Below are 16,076 nucleotides of genomic sequence, written 5' to 3'. Positions count from 1 at the left end.
CCTTTCCTTTCCTTTCCTTTCCTTTCCTTTCCTTTCCTTTCTTTCCCTTCCCTTCCCTTAGTTTCCTCTCCTCTCCTCTCCTCTCCCCTCCCCTCCTCTCCTCTTTCCTCCTCTCCTCTCCTCCTTTCCTTCCCCCTTTCCCCTTGCCTCCTTTTCCTTTCCTTTCCTATTTTTCCTTTTCTTTCCCTCTTTCTTCTCTTTTCCTTTCCTATTCCCTTTCCCTTCCCTTCATCCTTTCCCCATTCCTTTCCACCCATTTCCCTGGTTCACGGCAAAGAATCCACCTTGGTGGCTTATTATTCTGCTCTTCGAATTTAGCTTGCCCTAACTCGACTCTCAAATATATCTTGCCATCTTCTCTTTTTTTTTCAGCTCTGGAAATCAGACGATTTTGGCCAAACCTGGATTATGATTCATGAACACGTGAAGTCCTTCGCTTGGTAAGTTCTGTCATTTATTTCCGGGGACATTTTATTCCCCCCTGCACAGATTTCACTTCCTTCCAATCTGGGGTGATTTCAAACAAGAACATCCCAAACCTTGTAAGATTCATTGACCTCCCAAAATGTTGGCCAAAATTATATTTAAAAAAGGGTTTTTTGCTTATTTGCTGCCCTTTCCCTTCCTCTCTCCCTCCACTGGTGGTATCCACATGGACTACCAGGGGTCTCTGGTCTCCAGATTGAAAAACTTTGTCCTAGGTCAGGGATGGCTAACCTTTTTGCCATTGTGTGCCAGGAGGGGGCGGGCAGGGGAGGTTCGCGCACACGTGTGCCCGCACCCATAATTCTATGCACCCCGCCCTGCGCATGTGCACGCAACCCACCCTCTCCCCCAACTCCTGGCACGCGATGGTCCGGTAGGTCAGTTTTTCTTTCTCACCTGGCTCCAGATCCTCTCTATGCATCTGGGGAGGGCGAAAACAGCCTTCCCCACCTCCTTGGAGGCCCTCTGGAGGCCTGAAACGGCCCATTTCCCAACTCCTGGTTGGACAGGAAGTAACGTTTTTTGCTGTCCCCAGCCTCCAGAGACTCCTAGAGAGGCTTCTGGTGGGCCCAGAAGGCCCGAAAATCAGCTGGCTGGTGCGTGCATGCGCCCCAGAGCTGAGCTGGCGTGCCCACTGATATGGCTTCGCGTGCCACCTTTGGCACATATGCCATAGGTTCGCCATCACGGTCCTAGGTCATGGGTGTCAAACTTGATTTCATTGAGGGCCACATCAGGGTTGTGTTTCACCTCGGGGAGCCGGAGTGGACGTGGCCTGGCCAGCTCATCATGTCGGGGACACCTGTGGTGCTCTGCCAGTGAAAACGGAGCTTGGGAGGACCACGTGTGGGCTATATCCACGTGTTCGCTGTATCCAGGGCAGCCCCGCCAGCCGGATCCAGGCCTCGAGTTTGACACCCCTGTTCTAGGTGCATTTGACTGACCACTGTTGGACGCAGCCTACTGAGGTAGAGGAGGCATTATTGAGTGTTTCTCAACCTCCAAACTTTACAGTAATCTCTGTTCGCCAGCATACTGGTTGAAGAATTCTGGGAGTTGAAATCCAAACTTCGTAAAGTTGCGGAGGTTGAGAAACAGTGATCTAATCTATCAGGGCCCATGACAGCATGGAAATGCATTCTGCAAATTAGATCGCACATCACCAATATCCAATTGGGAACCTCTGCTGTGGTGTGTGTGTGTGTGTGTGTGTGTGTGTGTGTGTGTGTGTGTGGTGTGTTGAGAGAGAGACAGCTCTTCTTCATCCCTTGATGAAAAATTCTGGAGAACACAAGAACTGGGCTGGCGTGAGTTTAATTTTAAATTGATTTTAAATTCGGTTGTTTTAATTTACGGCCAGAATATTTAATTATTTTAATATTGTTTTTAAATTTTGTATGCTCTGTTTTTACTTTGGCTGTGCACCGCCCTGAGTCCTTTTTGGAGAAGGGCGGTATAGAAATTTAATTAATAAAATAAAATAAATAAATTTTGATGGGTCTAAATCAGGAGTCTGCAAACTTGGTAACTTGTGGACTTCAACTCCCACAATTCCCCAGCCAGCATGAAAAGTCCACAAGTCTTGTAGTTGCCAACTTTGAAGACCCCTGGTCCAAATGAATGAATGAATGAATGAATGAATGAATGAATGAATAAATGAATAAATAAATGCACCAATTTCCACCACCCCCTTTGCTTTCTTCTGCCATTAAGGGGCGTGGAGCCATACGACAAGCCAAATACAATTTACATCGAGCGGCACGAGCCTAATTTGTCCTCAACGGTCCTCCGCAGCACAGATTTCTTCCAGACGCGGGAAAATAAAGAGATTTTGCTGGAAGAGGTGGAAGACTTCCAGCTCAGGGACAAATACCTCTTTGCAACGAAATCAGGGGTAAGAAACTGCCCTCTCAGGGGCTGCGGAGGTGTCTTCCACCATCCACCCACAGATTGTAAGATCCTGTCTAGATCAGGGCAGGTGTGGGCTACTGGGGGTTCGCAGGGGTTCGGGAGAACCTCTAGCTAAGATTCTGTGCAGTTCAGAGAACCCCCAAATCCCACTCCTGGCTGGCCCTGCCCCACCCACCCCGCCCCGCCCCTCCCAGGAATCCCCACACAGCCCGTTTTGGATGCAGGTAAATGCAGTGCATGCATGGAAACTTGGGGAGGGTGAAAAATGGGCCCTACCAGAAGTTTGGGAAGCCCGTTTCCGGCCTCCAGTGGGCCTCCGGAGCCTGGGAAGGCCGTTTTCGCCCTCCTTGAGGCTCGAGGAAAACCTCCGGAGCCTGGGGAGGGCTAAAACACCCTCTCCCCCCACCATGGTGCAGGAGACCAACTAGGCCACGCCTATCAAGGCCACGCAACCGGGTGGAGAACCCCTTGCTAAAATTTTTGAAGCCCACCCCTGAATCAGGGGTCTCCAACCTTGGCAACTTTTAAGACTTGTGGAGTTCAGCTCCCAGAATTCCCCAGCCAGCCAGGCCAGGCTGGGTGGGGAATTCTGGGAGTTGAAGTCCACAAGTCTTGAAGTTGCCCAAGATTGGAGACCCCTGATCTACTGTAGATGCATTGCCAACAGAGAAGGCCTTACTGTGTTGGACTCTCTTGCAAAGTTTGTTCTCCAACTCAATAGAAGAATGAAGAGTTTGCTCCAAGTTTATTTTAGGACTTTTTCCATTTGTATTTAAAATTCAGTCCGTATTTGCAATTGAGATCGATGAATGATTCTTACGAGGTCTGGCACGGACTGGCTGCAACGCCGTACGAGTTTGAAGGCCAGGAGAATAACACAAATAAGCATTTTAACATAGGCCATTGAGGGGCAAATCTCAGTTTATTTGTTCAGGAATTTTAACATGTTACCCATTACTGTGTGGGCCTCTTGCTTGGCTACAAACCGTTCATCGCTGTTAAATTCATCCCTTAAAAACAAAAATCACAAGACTACAAAAAACAAAACAAAAAAAACCAACTACTGTGTCTAAACGTTTGATGGAGAGATTTCCTTCCAACAAGCAGGAACACAACCAATTGTTGTTGTTTTAAAATTTATTACGACATGTTCCAGAACTGCTGGAACTCCAATATTCACCTGCACACGATGTACTTTCTTAGAAAGGAAGAAGAGAGAGAAATTTCTCCCTTCGCTGGCCGACTGCTTTGGAACAAGACATTTTGAAACCGGCTTTCACCTTTTACGCTAATCAAGGTCATGGCCTCTGCGCTGTCCCTGACAAGTTCTCATACTTCGTTCTGGCCTTGTGCCTCCTTGTTTTGGTTGCGTTGTTCTTCTCAGAAAGAAATCCGATGTGTTCGTGGCAGTCAGCCTATCGAGACCTTTATGTTAGCATTTCTAAATGGCACCATTTTGATGGTCTAGCCCTTCTCTTCTCTTCTCTTCTCTTCTCTTCTCTTCTCTTCTCTTCTCTTCTCTTCTCTTCTCTCCTCTCCTCTCCTCTCCTCTCCTCTCCTCTCCTCTCCTTTTCCCTTCCCTTCTACTTATTCTTCTCTTCTCTTCTCTTCTCTTCTCTTCTCTTCTCTTCTCTTCTCTTCTCTTCTCTCCTCTCCTCTCCTCTCCTCTCCTCTCCTCTCCTCTCCTCTCCTTTTCCCTTCCCTTCTACTTATTCTTCTCTTCTCTTCTCTTCTCTTCTCTTCTCTTCTCTTCTCTCCTCTCCTCTCCTTTTCCCTTCCCTTCTACTTATTCTTCTCTTCTCTTCTCTTCTCTTCTCTTCTCTTCTCTTCTATTCTATTCTATTCTATTCTATTCTATTCTATTCTCTATTTATTCCAGTCTCTCTTCTCTTCTCTTCTCTTCTCTTCTCTTCTCTTCTCTTCTATTCTATTCTATTCTATTCTATTCTATTCTATTCTATTCTCTATTTATTCCAGTCTCTCTTCTCTTCTCTTCTCTTCTCTTCTCTTCTCTTCTCTTCTCTTCTCTTCTCTTCTCTTCTCTCCTCTCCTCTCCTCTCCTCTCCTCTCCTCTCCTCTCCTCTCCTCTCCTCTCCTTTTCCCTTCCCTTCTACTTATTCTTCTCTTCTCTTCTCTTCTCTTCTCTTCTCTTCTCTTCTCTTCTCTTCTCTTCTCTCCTCTCCTCTCCTCTCCTCTCCTTTTCCCTTCCCTTCTACTTATTCTTCTCTTCTCTTCTCTTCTCTTCTCTTCTCTTCTCTTCTATTCTATTCTATTCTATTCTATTCTATTCTCTATTTATTCCAGTCTCTCTTCTCTTCTCTTCTCTTCTCTTCTCTTCTCTTCTCTTCTCTTCTCTTCTCTCCTCTCCTCTCCTCTCCTCTCCTCTCCTCTCCTCTCCTCTCCTCTCCTCTCCTCTCCTTTTCCCTTCCCTTCTACTTATTCTTCTCTTCTCTTCTCTTCTCTTCTCTTCTCTCTTCTCTTCTCTTCTCTTCTATTCTCTTCTATTCTATTCTATTCTATTCTATTCTATTCTCTATTTATTCCAGTCTCTCTTCTCTTCTCTTCTCTTCTCTTCTCTTCTCTTCTCTTCTCTTCTCTTCTATTCTATTCTATTCTATTCTATTCTCTATTTATTCCAGTCTCTCTTCTCTTCTCTTCTCTTCTCTTCTCTTCTCTTCTCTTCTCTTCTCTTCTCTCCTCTCCTCTCCTCTCCTCTCCTCTCCTCTCCTCTCCTCTCCTCTCCTCTCCTTTTCCCTTCCCTTCTACTTATTCTTCTCTTCTCTTTTCTTCTCTTCTCTTCTCTTCTCTTCTCTCCTCTCCTCTCCTCTCCTCTCCTCTCCTCTCCTCTCCTCTCCTCTCCTCTCCTTTTCCCTTCCCTTCTACTTATTCTTCTCTTCTATTCTATTCTATTCTATTCTATTCTATTCTATTCTATTCTATTCTATTCTATTCTCTATTTATTCCAGTCTCTCTTCTCTTCTCTTCTCTTCTCTTCTCTTCTCTTCTCTTCTCTTCTCTTCTCTCCTCTCCTCTCCTCTCCTCTCCTCTCCTCTCCTCTCCTCTCCTTTTCCCTTCCCTTCTACTTATTCTTCTCTTTTCTTCTCTTCTCTTCTCTTCTCTTCTCTTCTCTTCTCTTCTCTCCTCTCCTCTCCTCTCCTCTCCTCTCCTCTCCTCTCCTCTCCTTTTCCCTTCCCTTCTACTTATTCTTCTCTTCTCTTTTCTTCTCTTCTCTTCTCTTCTCTTCTCTTCTCTTCTCTTCTAATTCTATTCTATTCTATTCTATTCTCTATTTATTCCAGTCTCTCTTCTCTTCTCTTCTCTTCTCTTCTCTTCTCTTCTCTTCTCTTCCCTTCCCTTCCCTTCCCTTCCCTTCTACTTATTCTTCTCTTCTCTTCTCTTCTCTTCTCTTCTCTTCTCTTCTCTTCTCTTCTCTTCTATTTTATTCTCTATTTATTCCAGTCTCTCTTCTCTTCTCTTCTCTTCTCTTCTCTTCCCTTCCCTTCCCTTCCCTTCCCTTCCCTTCCCTTCCCTTCCCTTCCATTCCATTCCATTCCATTCCAAAAAGCAGTTTTTTCATTCATTGGTGAATACGACACAGATGATGTTTCCAGAAAAGAAATTCTCTCTCGTTCTCTCTTGCTCTCTCTCTCTCTCACACGCCGCTTCTTTTCAATCTGCAACCGCAGTATAGTTACAACATTGTGGCATTTGTTAATTGCTTGGAGACCAACCAACAAGTGAATAAGTATTGGCTTAGGCTGCGAGCCCAAAACCACCGCTGTTTAAACTATCCCATTGTAGCAAATGGATTCAGTTCGTTGAGCCACGGTGAATTTGGAACAGTAGTTTCTGGCAAGCTCCCATGGAAAAAAGAGGCTTTTTTTTTGTTTTGTTTGGGTTTAAGTTTCAAAACTCTGCAGTGCGTGTCGTTTTTGGGATGGACCCAATCCTGGAAGGACCTTGTACGGCTAGTCCTTGACTTATGACCATACAGTAATTGAGCCCAACATTTCTATCGCTAAGGTGGTTGTTAAGTGAATCGTGCCTGATCTTTTTTTCTTTTTTTTTTATTGAAAAAGTTTTACAAACATCAATTTTCCCCCCATTTTTTTCCCCTCCCCATCCCTCCCTTAACCCCCCAAGCCCTCCCCACCCCCCATGACTTCCCCAAGGTGAAATCCATCCACATTTATCATATCAATCAATCGTGCCCGATCTTATGCCCATTTTTTTTTTTTTTTGCCACCTTGTTTAAGCCAATCCCTCTGGTTATTAAATGAATCATGTGGCCGTTAAGAAAATCCAGCTTCCCCCTTTTGGCTTTTCCTTGTTGGAAAAGATGTCTAGGAAGTTTGCAAAAGACGACTGCACGATCTTGGGATCCAGCAACCCTCGTAAATATATTAAAGAAGAAAGTCAGTTCTTTTTCCATATATTGTTGAAAAAGTTTTTTTTTTTTCATTTAGTAATTTTTGATTTGAATCTTTTTTTTTTTTATTAAAAAAGTTTTTATTTTCTGATTTGAATCTTTAAAGAGAACAAGAAGATACATCTTTACAAAATGTGTTGGATACTAGTAAAGCATATATTAGAGGATTGACAATGACATATTTAGGAAAAAGAAATAAACAGAAAAGGCAAATGCAAAAGAATTTAGAGGAAGAATATAAGAGATTAGAGATGGCATTGCAAAAAAACCCGCATGGTAAATACATGCCCGTCAGAGTTTGTTGCAGCACACACATGTACATAACAACACATAAGGCATATAATACCCTTGTAGCAGGGGTGAAATTTACTTACCCTCCCTACCTGTTTGCCAATGGGTGTGTGCCGTCGTCTGCGAATGCTCAGAGGCTTAAAATTTTGCAAAAAAGTTATGTCATGACTGTTGTGGTCCACCAGCAGCCTGCAGAGGTGGCAGTGGAGTCGGACAGTGAGGAGGCTGAGGAAGAACATGGGCTGGTCCTGGAGGCTGGGGAAGGCCCGGATGAGGGCTCTGTGTCGGAGGCAGAGATGGGGCCAGGGCCATCGGGGAGTGATGTGCGGACTCCGGAGCCTCCAGAGGCCGACAGTAGAAAGGCAGAGGAACAGGAGGAGCCTGTTCCTAATGCACGTATGAGAAGAGCTGCCAGAAGGCAGGAGCAGATAAAGCAGAGAGGACGACTCGGGAGTAAGGCCAAGAGATGATTGGCCCCTCCCATAAGGCTTAAAAGACCAGCAACAGCTCTTGGGCTCTTTGTCGGAAAACAACGTTGATAGATTTGTGTCTTGTCTTGCTGCATTTATTTCTTGTCGGCGTCTTCTGCTCCTGAACTTTTGCCAAGAAAAGCCTTTGGCAGGTTGCCTAATTAACCCAAGTTCGGTGATAAACTGAGGAATTTGTGTTTTGAAGATTTTGCTTTAATTTAATTTGGACTACGCTGAGAATGAGTTAATTCTAAGCTGTTCTAATAAAGTCTGTTTGTTTTCGAACTGTTTGCATTTAATACTAACTACTTGGGCCTGGGTCACAACAATGACGTCCACGCGGGTGGGCAGAGCTTCCCGCAGCCGCTGCTACCGGTTTGCCCGGACCGGATAGAATCAGCTGGATTTCACCCCTGCCTTGTAGGTTTTTCCACGTTGTCAAGAAGAGAAATATCAGGTACAAACACAGCACAAAATGGAAGCACCAAATGGAGAAGGCAAAATGGAGACGAGAGAAGCTATTGCCTTCAAGCTTATATACAGAACAGTTAAGCCACGTCCAGGCTCCAAACTGCCTCTTATGGCCCCATACAACAAATACTATGTTTCAGTTACCAAACAGTCCTCATTGGCTGACCTGTTACCATGTCTATCCAAACAGTCCCCATTGGCTGATCTGTTGCCTATTCCAGTCTATGAATATTCATACTCTGACAATGCCGGTTGCCAAGCGCCCGAATTATGATCCCGTGAGTGTGGGGAATGCTGTGATGGTCATAAGTGCAAGGACCGGTCCTAAGTCTGAGGACTGGTCCTAAGCCACTTTCTTCAGTGCCGTTATAACTTTGGTCGCGAAACGATCCATTTGTAAGTTGAGGACTCCCCATTTAGTCTTTAAAAGGACATTTAAAAAGCTGGGGGGAAAAAAATCTGGTTTTGTCCCCTCTTCAAGAGTGCACCTTGTTCGTCTGAACTCACCTCTAAGTTTACCAGAGGTGAGCCAGGTTAGCAGAATTTCATAAGACAAACTTGTTTGACAATGTTAACTCTGAAAACATCTCGTGATTTCTTGTATCATCGGACTGCATTGCCAGAGTCCCAGAAACAAACTTTTGTTTAAACATTAAACTGAAATTTAGTCCTGGAACCTCAGTGGAACGTGGAGGTTTATGTAGGGCCTTGTTTTTAACTTGTTTTCGGTTTGTCAAAACTTTCATCAAAAAGCTCTTTTTTGACCCAGAATGAAAAAGAGCCATAATATTTGAATTTTTCTCTGCCCGTCTCTTTCTCTTCGCAGCCTCTGTCAGGTGATCAGTTACGAACATCTGTTCAACTCTGGGTCTCCTTTAACCGGAAGCCAATGCAGGCTGCACAGTTTGCAACAAGACACCCCATTAAGGTACGAACAAATGAGCGGGGACTAGAAACTTTATTCAACCGTAAACCACACTTCTATAATCAGCATGCTTTCTTTCAGATATTTTTTTTGGCATGTTTCCATAAATGGTTTGTTGTTGTTGTTAGTTGCGAAGTCGTGTCCATCCCATCGCGACCCCATGGACAATGTTCCTCCAGGCCTTCCTGTCCTGTACCATCCTCTGGAGTCCATTGAAGCTCACGCCGACTGCTTCAGTGACTCCATCCAGCCACCTCGTTCTCTGCCGTCCCCTTCTTCTTTTACCCTCAATCGTTCCCATCATTAGGCTCTTCTCCAGGGAGTCCTTCCTTCCTTCTCATTAGGTGGCCAAAGTATTTGAGTTTCCTCTTCAGGATCTGGCCTTCTGAAGAGCAGTCAGGGCTGATCTCCTCTAGGACTGACCGGTGTATGGTGTATGTTAGTCTAGGACTGACCTACCATAGATGGTAGGCATCCTTTAAAACAAGTGGCTATTATCATTATGCCCATTGCATAGCTGGGGGGAAACTGAGGCTTATCTAAAGCTACAGTGAACTCTTGGTAAAGGTGTGAGATTTTGGTGGCATTTTTGGAATTAGACATTACACGTGTCAAGATTCCAAGTAACACCCCCAACGAAAGAAGACTCCGTGCCTTGAATTTCCTCAAAAGTTCCATTTTATTAGAGATGTCATATTGGCACATCTGGGAAAATCCGAATCTGAAAGTTTCCAGGTTTTCCCCACCCAAGTGAAATTTCAAGTTCCTGTCTAGCACCAACATGTCCATCACATAGTCCAATCATCCACCATCCAAACTGGAGATACCTCCCAGTCATCCGACTCCAGGTGCCAGGGCAAGGCGTCCTTGACTCTCTGAGAAAGGAATGTTATTTTGACTACATATTACCCATACTCTGTGCAATCTCCCCTCCTAGTTTCCCACAGTAGAAAATGTGGCAGGCCTCCTGAAGGCCCAAATGTAAAAGATGGCTTCCAGGTCTGACAGGCCGCCCCCTCCCCCCTCAGCAGAAAAATGTGTCCTGGAACGAGAGTAATACAGGGGGTTAAAATCATACACATAATCACCTCTCTCTAAGCCACTTGCTTGAATGCTTTTTATTACCCGTTTAAAACAAACAAACATTTTCCGCTCCCAAATTTTGTCTTGAAGGAGTATTACATTGCTGACACTTCTGAAGACCAGGTGTTTGTGTGCGTCACTTATAGTAACAATAGCACCAGCCTCTATATCTCCGAAGCTGAAGGCCTTCACTTTTCGTTGACTTTGGAAAACATCCTGTATTACAGTCCTGGTGGAGCAGGCAGCGACACCTTAGTAAGGTAAGGAGGTAGATGTCTTCCTGGAGAGAGACGAATAGGTGACGCTCGCCTTCGTCTGGGAGAAAAGATAAAATGGAGGAAACAGTTCACGATTCTGCTATCATAACTTACAGTACAGTGCAAAAGTGTTAGGTCACCATTAGACCTGTTGTAGCAATGGTGTAATAGCAAAAGCAATAGCATTTATACTTATATATCGCTTCACAGTGCTTTTACAGCCCTCTAAGCGGTTTTACAGAGTCAGCCTATTTGCCCCCAACAATCTGGGTCCTCATTTTAGCGACCTCGGAAGGATGGAAGGCTGAGGCAGATTTTTTTTTTCTTGTGCTAATCAGCCTGGGCTGAAAATGAAACTGAAACAGGCTGTTTACTGTTTGCTGCAAGGAGGCAAATTGCTGGAGGCAGAGGCAGATTTCCCCCCCCCCCTTGTTTTCCTCCCTAAAAATGATAGGTGCGACTTATAGTCCGGAGCGTCTTATACTCCGAAAGATATGGTATTTGCTGCAAACTCTGCATTGGCGACAGGGAGGGCATCCGGCCAGGAAACACTCTACTCTATTCAGTTGCCCCGACTCCATCCCGATGTAAGAGATTACGGGGTCATTAAAAGACGAAATTAAAACGTTGCTAAAACAACCGAGCGGTTGATGACCTAAGACTCTCGCACCGTGCTGTACATCTGTAAAGTTAAATCCCTTGTTTCTCGCCATGTCGGTTTTGTCGTCTCGCTTTACCTCGAAGGACTGGTAAGTGAGTGAGTATCTTCTTTCGGCAGATACTTCGCAAGCGAGCCTTTTGCAGACTTCCACCGCGTGGAGGGCATTCCGGGGGTCTATATCACCACCTTGATCAACGGCTCATTCAGTGACGAGAATATGCGCTCGGTCATCACCTTCGACAAAGGTGGGACTTGGGAATTTCTCCAGCCTCCAGAGTATACTCACTATGGCGAAAAGATAAATTGTGAGGTAATGATGCCGACAACTGACGGAATGGTGCTGCCTCTCTGAAGGCTTTCGGATCGCTCCTTGCATTCCAGGGCCCCAGTTAAGCTTTACGCAGGTTGTAAAAGGAGGTGAAGTTGGGGGACGTCAACCCATGGTGAGCTTATCTTACTTTGTTGGTCATCGATGAAGCGCGTAAGGCTGGAAGGGACCTTGGAGGTCTTGTAGTCCGGCTGCCTGCTCAAACAGGAGAACCTATACCAGTGATGGCTAACCTTTTTGCCATCGCGTGCCAAAAGCGGGGGGAGTGTGTGTGGGGAGATGTCGCGCGCGTGCCCACACCCATAATTCTATTAGTTCCATCCCCTGTGCATGCGCTCACAAGCTCCCCGCACTCCCCCCGCTTTTGGCACGCGAAGGCCCGGTAGGCCTGTTTTTTGCTCTCCCCAGGCTCCAGAGGCTCTCTAGGAGCCTGGGGAGGGCGAAAAGGGCCTTACCCAGCCCCCTGAGGCCCTTCAGAGGCCGGAAACAGCCACTTTGCCATTTTTGGCCTCCAAAGGGCCTCCAGGGAGGTGGGGAAGGCCGTTTTCGCCCTCCCCAGGCTCCTAGAGACACTCTGGAGACTAGGGAGAGCAAAAAACGGGCCTTCCCCCTGCCCCCGGCCTTCCGGAGGCAGGAAACAGCCTATTTCCCTACTTCTGGTGGGCCCAGAAGGCCCAAAAATCAGCTGAGCTCACGTGCTCACCAATATGGCTCTATAGGTGCCATAGGTTCACCATTACAGACCTATTCTATTTCAGATAAGTGGCTGTCTAGACTCTTCTTAAAAACATCCAGTGATGAAGCACCCACAACGTCTGAAGGCAAGCTGTTCCACTGGATAATTGTCCTCCCTGTTAGGATGTTTCTCCTTAATTCCAGGTTGCTTCTCTTTTTAATTAGTTTCCAACCACTGTTTCTTGTCCTGCCCTCTGGTGCTTTGGAGAATAATTCTTCTTTGTGGCTGCCCCTCAAATATGGTGTTGTAATGGTCTGGGGGAATGGCCTTGGGAGACAGAAAGGAGAGTCAGAAGCTTGGTCAACCATCATGTAAAAAATATCCTACAGAAGAAAGGAGAGAGGGAGAGCTGTTTTCAGAACTGACCCTACCTGCATTTCTGGAGAGTAAAAGGAAAGGAGGAGAGAAATACTTTCAATCTTGCAAGATTGCTATCAGCCCTGCGAGGTAGTACAAACAAGAAGGCCAACTGGGAGACGTAGCTCGTATTTTTATTGTAAGGTTACGTGAACGGAATCTTGCAAGACTGCAAATGTTTCTCTACTCCTTTTCTTTTGCTGTTGTTGTTGTTAGTTGCGAAGTTGTGTCCAACCCATCGCAACCCCATCGCAACCCTCTTCTTTTACTCTCTGGGAAATTAGGGAGGCTTCCGTCTGAAAAGCTTCCTACATTCCTTTTCCTCCTATGGGATGAGATTTCTTTTATATTCTGGTTGTCCAGCCTGTGGCTTCCCTTCCTGTCTCTCAAGGTCATTCCCACAGCCCATTGCAGATGTTGAATCAAAGCTTACCAACCATGCAAGAGGAATATGTGGAGACATACCGTGCCTGTTGGAAGACATGCACACAGGATGAGAGGTTTGTCGTATTGGTTGGGAAATAAGCACCATTGCTTCTTTGTGGACAAATTCAGTGGTGGAATGTAGTCTGGATTCCCAGGAGGGAGAGAGGGAGGGAGGGAGGGACTGCATTCCAGAGACAGCAGGCTTTGGCTAGGAAGAAGAGAGAGTTACGAGGGCTCCTCCCTAGCAATTCTCAGAGAATATCTTTAACGATGTAAGTAGTTGCTTCAGTTTGTCAAGATTTCTATCTTATGGGCGGTGAACAATAAAGAAAACTGCTTTGAAGTAACTCTTTCTTGGTTTTGGAGCCTGACCAGTGAAGGTTTCCCATGAGGCCACCAAGAAACGTTGGCCAAAGCGGTTGTGATGCACCTTAACTGCTCAGCTTCTTAAATGTCTATCACTTGGCAGGGAGGTTTTAACAATCTGCCCCTTGCCAAAATGGCAGTGTCTTTTTTCCCAGAATGCAACTGAAACTACTTGTGCTGATGACGCATAAATGCATGTGAGCAGAAATTAGCTGCAGAGATTTTTTTTTTGGCACTGTCGTGTGATTTTTAGAAGAGGACTCTTTATCTATCTATCTATGAATCTATCTATCTATCTTTATCTATCTATATCTATCTATCTATCTATCTATCTATCTATCTATCATCCATCTAGCTAGCTATCTTTCTATCTATCTATCATCCATCTAGCTTGCTATCTTTCTATCTATCTATCTATCTATCTATCTATCTATCTATCATCTATCTATCTATCATCCATCTAGCTAGCTATCTTTATCTATCTATCATCCATCTAGCTAGCTATCTTTCTATCAATCATTATCTATCTGTCTATCTATCTATCTATCTATCTATCTATCTATCTATCTATCTATCTATCTCTATCATCCATCTAGCTATCTTTCTATCAATCATCTCCCCCCATCTATCAACAAGTACAAGGAAACAAGTAACTGTATAGACATGGACATGGACACATGAAAAAAATTGGCACAAATAAAAGGATATAAATAGGCAAAACATAGCCATAAACACATAGAATGATTACATATAAATGGGGACAGTAGGACAGGGACGGTAGGCAGGCTGGTGCGCTTATGCACGCCCCCCTTAGGGACCTCTTAAAATACATGAAAGGTCCACGGTAGACAGTTTAAGGTAAAAGGTATGGAGATTAGTGAGACTAACAACAGAACCAGGTAGAGTGTTCCAGATATTTACTACTCTATTGCAGAAGTCACATTTCCTACAATCAAGATTAGAGCGAATTACATTGAGTTTGAGTCCTTGTGTTATTACGGTTGAAATGAAAGTATTCATTTACAGGTAGGATGTTTTGGTAAATAATCTTATGAAGTAAGCATAGGTTGGAACATAGACGGCATAGTTTGAGGCTAACCAGACCTAAAATTTCAAGCTTGGTGGGATAGGGAATTTTATATCGAGCAGAAGATTTGAGGACTCTTCTAGTAAAATATCTCTGGACTTTCTCTAATGTATTGATTATCTGAAACACAGTGAGGATTCTAGGCAGGTGAGCAGTATTCAAGGGTAGGTCTGGCAAAGGTTTTATATGCTAGTTTGAAGTATAGCGTTACCAGAGAGAAAACTTCGTAAAATGAGATTGACAACTCTTAATGCCTTTTTTGCAATGATGTTACAAGTCTGGGACGTCGATCCTTGATTCAGAGCCCTTGATGAGACACCCAGATTCCGGAACTCTAAATGCATCTTATTTTCTGGTAGGACAAGGCAAGTGACATTTGTGTGTTTCCTCTTTCACTAGCTTTCTTTGGGGTGTTCTCTTCACTTGGCCCAAAGACTCAGCCAGCTTCTCAACTTCCAGTTGCGCAGAATGCCCATCCTATCCAAGGAATCCGCTCCTGGATTGATCATTGCAACAGGTAGGTTGTTGGGGTTTTTTTTTTCCCTTGGGTTGACTTCGCTTTGATCCTTTCGCTCTCCTCTTCTTAAATTCTGGTTGGTTGATGGTCAAAGCCAGTGGTGAAATCCAAATTTTTTTACTAGCAGTTCTGTGGGCATGGCTTCATGTTGCTTGGTGGGTGTGGCTTGGTGGGCATAGCAGGGGAAGGAAACTGCAAAATCTCCATTCCCACCCCACACCAGGGGGAAGGATATTGCAAAATATCTATTCCCACCCCACTCCTGGGAGAAGGATACTGCAAAATCCCCATTCCCATCCCGCTCCTCGGGGAAGGATACTGCAAAGATCACCTGAACACAGTGATGCCACAAGGGTTCTACCGTGTTTCCCCAAAAATAAGACCCTATCTTATATTTTTTTGAACTCCAAAATAAGCGCTTGGCCTTATTTTTGGGGAGGTCTTACTATTTTGGGGGCGCGTGGAGCAAGATGGGGCTCCTCTTGCCGTCTTACCTGATTTCCAGCTCTGCGTTTAAATATTTTTGGGGAGGGCTTATTTTCGGGGGGAGGCTTATTTTAATGCATGCGTTCAAAAGCCCGATTGGGCTTATTATCAGGGGATGTCTTATTTTAGGGGAAACAGGGTAAGTATGAAAAACATCCATAAGTCACTTTTTTTCAGTGCCAAGGGAACTTAGAATGGTCACTGAACGACCCCCTGTATTAGGCATCTGTTTTGGAGTCACGGGCACTGTCTTGTACAGGGGTGTCAAAACTTAAGGCCCGGGGGCCGGATCCGTCCCTCAGGTTGCTTAGATCTAGCCCGCTGGGCTGCCCTGGAAACAGTGAAGGACCGGCCCGCGGTGCCTCCGTCAGCAAAAATGGAGCTTAGGAGGGCCACACGCGGCCCTCCTGAGCTTCATTTTTGCTGGCAGAGGATCGCAGGAGGCCATTGCAGCCGAAAACGAAGCTTGGGAGCCCGTTTTTTCTGTCAGGTCGGACCACCCCAGGCGTCCCTGATACGAGTGATGTCGAGCTAGCCACGCCCACCCTGGTCACATCCACTTCGCCAGGGGAGGTATTCACTTACCTTCCCTACCCGTTCGCAAATGTGTGTGCGCGTGTGTGTGCTTGCTACGGTCACACGTGTCATCACCGTGCATGCGCAAGGCCTCGAAAATGTGGAAAATGGGATGTCATGACATCCGATCGGGTGGGCGGCGTACCCCGCCGTCGCCCCTACCGGTATGCCCGAACCGGATAGAACCAGCTGAAATACCATCACTGCACTTCA

General features: G+C 45.4%; 1 protein-coding gene across 1 annotated transcript in view; it reads left to right on the top strand.

Annotated features, from left to right (window-relative positions):
* The window catches only part of SORL1 (sortilin related receptor 1), a 107,521-nt gene that overhangs the window by 31,940 nt on the left and 59,505 nt on the right, over positions 1-16,076 (top strand). Inside the window, exons 5-10 of the mRNA XM_087875698.1 lie at positions 373-440; positions 2,200-2,380; positions 8,885-8,986; positions 10,157-10,326; positions 11,102-11,294; positions 14,684-14,801. Of these exons, the coding sequence (XP_087731824.1) occupies positions 373-440; positions 2,200-2,380; positions 8,885-8,986; positions 10,157-10,326; positions 11,102-11,294; positions 14,684-14,801 (832 nt within the window). The remainder of the gene's footprint in view (positions 1-372; positions 441-2,199; positions 2,381-8,884; positions 8,987-10,156; positions 10,327-11,101; positions 11,295-14,683; positions 14,802-16,076) is intronic.

The sequence above is a fragment of the Pantherophis guttatus genome, chromosome 9, assembly GCF_059756535.1.
Source record: "Pantherophis guttatus breed Tessera chromosome 9, ASM5975653v1, whole genome shotgun sequence".
In the NCBI taxonomy this organism is placed as follows: domain Eukaryota; kingdom Metazoa; phylum Chordata; class Lepidosauria; order Squamata; family Colubridae; genus Pantherophis; species Pantherophis guttatus.
This window is presented reverse-complemented; position numbering and strand designations above follow the sequence as displayed.